Raw genomic sequence first — 7,285 nt, 5'->3', positions numbered from 1 at the left:
CTAAATGTCTAAATGTTGCAACGTCGATCTGAGGTTAGTTGGTAGCTTGATTCACATGCGACTATGCATATCACCTAGCTCGGAAGGGAATACAAATCAGGGATATAAATCATCAGTACTTTTTTTTTTTGTGTTATATTTTATGTTCCATTAATCAGGATATGTTATGTATTTGAATTTTTATCTATTTATAGAAGATAGAGTAGAAAGTATGATTTAGAATTTATATTCCGCAAAAGGGGTACTATGCACAAATTAGAATCATAATCTGATTAATTTCCTAAGCTTTAAGACTTCTTTGAATGTTTGGTAGTTCTTTAAAACTCCCCACCGCCCCCCCCCCCCCCTCCCCCCACCCTCCCCAATCCCTTCTTGCCATTAATGGTAACTTTTTAGATCTAACAATGTTAGGTACGCAAAAATTGGAAAGTAATAAATTATGATTGAAGCAATGTTACTCTTACATAATTCATCACTAATGCTACTTTTATTAGTGCAAATCACAATATACCATTTTAGTAGTTATGAAAAAAGCTTCATATAAATTTTTGTGTATCTAAACTTATTGCGAGAATGGTTTCAAGTTTCATTACGTGATCCAGTTCTGGTAGAATTAAAAATTAACTAAGCAACTGGGGTGGCAGAAATTATTTCTTTTATATATGGACAACTTCCCAAGACTTCTAACATTAATGGAATCCTAGGAATTTCTTTTAGTATCATATTTATCCATTGCTGGTTCTGTAAGGGATATTCATTATTCAGTGGCTTTTCGCAGAGAATCAATCATATATCCATCAATCTATGTCCGTAAGTCTCCTAAAATTTGCATGGCGTCCATTGCCTTCTGGATTTTTCATAGGAAAAAAATCATTTCAGGAAATAAATTGCTAGCATAAAATAAATAAATAACTAAAATCATAAATATTAGGGCAGGTTCGGTTGCATTTATTTACATCCTCTCAAAGTAAATGTACAATTTTTTAAAAAGTTACAGCAGAATATTTACATCATAAACAAAATAAGATGAAATAAAAATTAAATTATCGAAATGTAAGACAACACTTGAATCACAATATCAAACTAACACTTGGATTAAAAAAAAAAAAAAAAAAAAAGATCCCAGCCATGGATATCTTGCATAAATTCAAATTTTCTTATTCAGAATCTACATCACCAGAACATATATATTGCATAATATTATTACTACAAGTAAGCTGAGACAATGGACGCTATATATATCTCGACAATGAATGGTCAAATTTACAAGAAAATAATCTCTTTAGGTAATCAGATATACGATCTTTGTGCCCAGTGTGCACGACCTCATGGCCTGTAAACTAAAAACTAGGGACGGACAGTGACTCCTGGGGATGCCTCTCCTTAATTTGTTCATTTCGCAACACTCTTTGCCTTAAATTTCCGCAAATCCTTGGACTCCTTATTATCTCTTCCAAAAAATTTAAGATTTTACAATTAAAATGAGTTCCTAATACAGTTGAAAATTTTGTTGAATTTCTTCACAATTATCTAAATAGAACAAGCGTTGGAGAATGAGTGAATTCTAGTTCGCTTGATGTATTGGACTCAACAAGTTTTTGCTCCTCTTCCACATTAGCAAGTGAATTCAAAGAAGGCATAGTTATCATCAAATCAAGGTTCAAATCAGGCAAGCCACAAGAATCATCTTCTAAGCAACTTCCAGCATCGGAAACTTGATCACAATTTTCAACTTGGGATTTCTCTGATTGATGATTGGCTTGAGTTTTTAAACCAGAAGACTTTGCATCAGCCGAGGCATTCGAGGTTTGAGGGCGAGAGACATTAATGTGGCTCAACCGATGATTATTTGGATCAATACCCATGTTCATCAACTTTCTTCTTAGGTGAGAGTTCCAATAGTTCTTTACTTCGTTATCTGTACGCCCTGGCAATCTCCCAGCTATAAGTGACCACCTAAACAATCACCATTGATTCAAAACTTGTAAGTACATTAGCAGAAATTATAACCTAAGAACATTTTATAACCAAATAATTTAAGTATATATGTTAGCATATATTATAGACGATGCATTAGTGCCATGCTGAAAATTTTGTTTGACAAAAGTTGTTTTTATTTAATAAATTGGTAGGGATAACAATAAATTCTTTGTTTCTATTTTTATGAAGTGTAAATAAGGTAATTAGACTTTGAATTAAATCCAACAAAAAGAACTGCTACTAATGGTCCATAGGGACCATTGGCGTCAACAACAACAATAAATTCTTGCTAAATTGGACAACTTTTTGGAGTTATTGCATTGACAAAATACTTTTTTTGTATTATTTTATGGGATAAGAAAAACAAAAATAGGGGGAGAGAATATGAAAGAAGATGAATAATGATAACATATCTCACCGATTGCCTAGGAGTGCATGAAGCTTAATGATAAGATCTTCTTCATCTTCAGCAAAGTTTCCTCTTTTAAGGTCTGGACGTAAATAGTTTATCCATCTCAGCCTACAACTTTTGCCACAACGAAGAAGTCCTGATTAACAAAAATATGAAGAGATTAGGTAATATTCATAAATATTAACAAAACTCATATATATATAATCTTTATTTATTTTTTTTATTCTTGTAAGAAATTAGGGAGAAGAAGAGGTGTGATTCGAACTTCAGACACCAAGTGGCATCACAGAAGGTGGTGATACCATTGGATTATTAGCTTGAACCACCCTTGCTCTTTTCTTCGTTGTTGAGGTGTTAATTTGAGATGACACATACCTGCAGCTTGAGGGAGGGTACGCCAGCAACCTTCACCATTTTCCCGAATGTAATCTATGAGCTTCTGGTCTTCTTGCTTAGACCATGCTCCTTTATTTGTGTCTTGCTTATCACAGCAAGGCTTCCTCATTATACAAACTTGTCTCTAATTAACCGAAGAAAATGGAAGAGGATGATGCAAAATTTAGACAGAGCGAGAGAACCCAAGAACACAAATTGGGTTGGGGATGAGAAATGGAGGTGTATATATATTAGGGTTTGTTGTTCGTATGTGAGAGTTGACTTGGACCGGTGGTTTGCTCAAGCGTGACTTGCATGGGTACGATAGTCTTCGAATTTAGAGAGAGAGAGAGAGAAATAGAAGTGGCAGATCAGTTTGACAACGTTGCGTTAGTTAGTTGCCGTTAAGTATAAGTCTTTGTCGTACACATCTCTTTCTCACTGGTTTACCTTCTTTTTCTTTTTTTTTTTTTGGCTTTTTTTTTGGCTTTTTTTTTTTTTTTGGGGGGGGTCCTTTTAATTTAGTATTTAGCTAATAGAATTTTCTTTGATTTATTTAAAGCATTTTCCGAAGCTATCATCATAGATGGATAATATCAATAAGTTTAGGATATATTTTTTCACAATTTATTTATTTATTTATAATCATTAACTTGATATGTTGTTTAGTACATAATAAAAGTGTTTTTAGTGATATGAATTTACGTTAAAGTACTGTAATTCTAACCAAATTTACTAATGTGAAAAAAAAAAGGTTATGTTAGATAATATTGAGAGTACAGAAAAAGACTTACAACCTAAAAAAAAAATAGGGGGGGAAGCAGAGGAAGAACAAGGAAAAAGTTGGTACAGTCACATGCTTTCCAAGTTGACTGATAGTTTTCCATAGTTCTCATCTATAACTATAAGACTTTTTACGAATTAGCAGTTAGCAAACAACCCCTCCAGCTTGGTGAGAATGTGCATTTGGCTCCACAATCATGATATTGAATTAAAAATCACATGTAGTGGTCTAGAAGATTTTACTTTTCCTTTCCTAGCGTAAGAAAGCAGGGAGAAATCAAGAACAACAATTCTGTGGTTCAGATTTAGCATAAGAAATATTCATGGTTCCGAAATATATTGGCCATAAACTTAAGAAATCACATATTTAAAATTATTTAATAAAATATTCAAAGTAGGAAAATGCTTCCAAATTTTCAAAATAGGATTGGAAAACTCATCCAGCAACTAAAATATTTTCCCATTCTCATTTCTAATGGTTGAGTAACATTGCACTTAAAAGAGTTAACTTTAGTAGCATTTTTTTATACTAAACAATTTGTTTATACAAAACAAATTTATTATGTTCTCTATTGTCATTTCTCACTCTAAAGCTCTTTATCAATTCAATTGTCTGATTCTCAAAAGAAAAAAAGAAAAAAAGAAGAAGAAAGATTTGTCAGACACCTATATTAGTTTATTAGTTTTACAGCACTATTTTTAAAACTATAGTTTGCCAAATGCTCTAAATATTAAAATTAACACTTTTCAGTTAAAGTTCTTTATTGTAACAGCTATACAACTAAAACTTGACTTCCTACATTAACACCAAACGGGCACATAGAGTTTTCCACTAAAAATGTTGGCTAAAATTTTGAGTGTTTGACCAATTATAGTGAATAATTTTTTGAAGTCATAAGAGCTCTGAAATTCAATTTTAACCTTATATAAAGTTATTTTCAGCTTTAAGAACCACCTTAAAACTCTTTAGTAAAAGTGTCAAACGTTTGGTGTTCTACTAAATGAACTTTAAAATACTTTACCCTGGATATTTAATTGGAAGTTCATTTGAAAATATATAGCTTAATTAATGAAAATTTTTTGTGTGTGATAGTAGTTTTCGTTAAACCTAACCACATCTTCTGAAAAAGAATGATATTGGCACGGGATAAAAATTATGGAAAGCTCAATGATGTCAACCAAAAAAAAAAAAAAAAAATCCGTTTGTTAAAAGGTGATGAGTATTTTTTTTTTTTGGTTTTTTTTTTGGATATTCAACCTTTAAACCAACCCTTTTTTTGTTGTTTAGGATGCCAACTAATTTATGATAAACTTTCTTGGCACAATATTAAAGTGGCAATGGGGCGAGGTGGGGTCGAAGGATGGGATTTTCATTCCCACCTCGCATGGTTTTGTCTTGCCCCATCCCCGCCCCGTCCTACTCCACCGTGCATGACAGAGAAAACTTTCTCACCTCGTCCCTGCCCCTTGGGGCCCCGCGAAGCCCCATCCCATCCCGTAAAACTCTATTTTTTGTTAATTTGCCCTACAACTAGTACAATTTTTTTAATGAAACATATTTCATTAATAAAAATATACTTGAAATTACAACTAAATTTATCTCATAAAATCAAATCAATTTTTAGGAAAAATTGAATAATATATCCAAGTGTTTAATAAGACAATCACAAAAAAAAAAAAAAAAAAAAAACTCGTAGTATAACATATAACAAAATAAAGGTAGAGAATCACATTAGATAAAATAAAATAAGCTAATATTGATATGTTTGTTTAAATAGTAAGGTTTTAGAGTACGAAAAATTTACAATTATAACCCTTAGTAACACAGGGTGGGGCGGGTCTAAAAAGTCTAAACCTATCCTCGCCCCACCCCATGGTGCGGGGCTAAAATCTTGCCCCATCCCTGCTCCACCACTTTTGCGGGGTGAAAAAAACCCGTGTGGGGTGAAGTGGGGAGGAGTAGGTTAAGCAGGGCGATACAAAATTGTTATTCCTAATTAGAGATCTAGGATGAGAGACCTATACTTGAGGCTTTCCTTTCAATGGAGTTGGGACGAGGCTTATAAACTATATAACTCACTAGTCAAAGAAAAACAAATTAAATCTTTCATGCTATAACCCAACAATAGGAGGAATTTGGGTAAAAACAAAAACCTAAAAAGCTAAAATAAAAAAATAAAAAAAATAAAAAAGAAGAAGAGAGGAAAGAGTAGAAGGAGGGGCACCTCTACCTTTTATTTTCATTTTTTTTATTGAAATTATATAGATTTCTCTCGAAATTGCGCAAAACTATGTAAAAATTATATGCACACCTTTTGATGCATAAGATTTGGTAAAAATAGAAAAAAAAAAAAAAAAAAAAAGAAGTCATTTTTATGGGAAAAAAAGTCATTTTATTGGTGTACGTAACATACCCCCCAAAAAAAAAAAAAAGAGTATTGACCTTGTAGTTGTTGGCTGGATAAGTAATCTATGACAATTGAAGAATCACTACCTATCAGTCTTGGCTTATCTTTATTGGTCTATAGATCATCCTTAGGTAGCGTTTGGATACTCTACGTCTGGTGTTTTTTATGTTTTCAACCCTTTTTTTTTTTTTTTTTTTGACCAACGCTTAGTGCACTGTTCATGGGACATGAACAGTGTACCAAGGTATATGAACAGTAATCGCATAATGAACAGTAATTTTTTAATTATTTTTTTTTTATTGTTTTCAGTTTTTAGTTTTTAGCAAAATAAACGGTATCTAAACAGACCGTTAATGCTATGTTTGGAAGTTTTGAAAGAGAGGAAAGTAGAGAGAAGGAGAGTAGTAAAGAGGAGAGTAGAGGAGAATAGTTATCCTCCACCTTGTTTGGATGTTTTTAAAATTAAGTAAGGGAGAGAGGAATAATTAGTCTTTTCATTTGTAATTTTGTTAATATGGTAAGGGTAAATTTGATAATTCATTTGGTTAAACATTTATATACTCTACTCTCCCTCCAAATCTCTCCAATTTGGGAGAATTAAAAATAAGGGGTTAGAAGTAGTTCAAACCCCTCTAAATCTCTTCAAATCCCTTCCCATCTTTCTTTAAAAAACATCCAAATAAAGTAATTAAATTACTCTCTCTCTCTCTCACTCTACTCTACTCCCCCTCATTCTCCCAACATCCAAACATAGCATAAGGGTTCATGATATTGAATCATATTCTCTAGTTTAGTTTAAATGGTAGATCCTCCTATTGTAAGAATAAGGTGAGACAAGAATAAGGTGGTGGATAGAATCAGAGATCACAGTTAGCCATACGCATAGGCCACTAAAGGCCGTGCAAAAATATCAATATGTGATATTTTTTTATTATTAAAAATATGAGTTTTATATATATATATATATATATATATTCTTAAAAAGACTAAAAAATTTGAGTAATGTTGAAAATATTACAAGTTTTACTCTACAAGTCTTACAAATTGATCTGTCACAAATCATTAGAAATAATTCATGCTTACATCAATTTGTCAACTTTTTGAAGTAAAATTTGTAATAATTTTATCATTTTTCAAAAAAAAATTATGGATTAATAAAAATCCAATTCAATCACTATTAAGTGAATTAGTTATATTAAAAAGTAAGAATAATGAATTTTAAATAAAAAATTATGATATTAAGATTAACTAAATATTATTTAAATGATATTTAAATATAAAAAGACTCAATTAAAATTATCATCTTAGGTCTCTAATTGTATTAAAT

The 7,285-nt window shown here is 31.6% G+C and overlaps 1 protein-coding gene across 1 annotated transcript; it reads right to left on the bottom strand.

The window, feature by feature from the left end:
* Nucleotides 1-1,108: 1,108 nt before the first annotated feature.
* LOC142605516 (transcription repressor MYB6-like) lies at nucleotides 1,109-2,990 on the bottom strand. Its single transcript, XM_075776913.1, has 3 exons — nucleotides 2,768-2,990; nucleotides 2,399-2,528; nucleotides 1,109-1,956 (listed from the first exon to the last, which is right to left on the bottom strand). The coding sequence occupies exons 1-3, from the start codon at nucleotides 2,895-2,897 to the stop codon at nucleotides 1,527-1,529; spliced, it is 690 nt and encodes a 229-aa protein (XP_075633028.1). The 5' UTR covers nucleotides 2,898-2,990; the 3' UTR covers nucleotides 1,109-1,526.
* Nucleotides 2,991-7,285: the final 4,295 nt, after the last annotated feature.

Source organism: Castanea sativa, chromosome 8 (assembly GCF_040712315.1).
Source record: "Castanea sativa cultivar Marrone di Chiusa Pesio chromosome 8, ASM4071231v1".
In the NCBI taxonomy this organism is placed as follows: Eukaryota; Viridiplantae; Streptophyta; class Magnoliopsida; order Fagales; family Fagaceae; genus Castanea; species Castanea sativa.
This window is presented reverse-complemented; position numbering and strand designations above follow the sequence as displayed.

Coding starts and splice junctions, on each gene's coding strand:
- LOC142605516 (XM_075776913.1), bottom strand. CDS start 2,897: ATGAGGAAGCCTTGCTGTGATAAGCAAGACACAAATAAAGGAGCATGG. Junction 2,529..2,767: donor TACCCTCCCTCAAGCTGCAG/GTATGTGTCATC, acceptor TTTGTTAATCAG/GACTTCTTCGTTGTGGCAAA. Junction 1,957..2,398: donor CATGCACTCCTAGGCAATCG/GTGAGATATGTT, acceptor GTGATTGTTTAG/GTGGTCACTTATAGCTGGGA.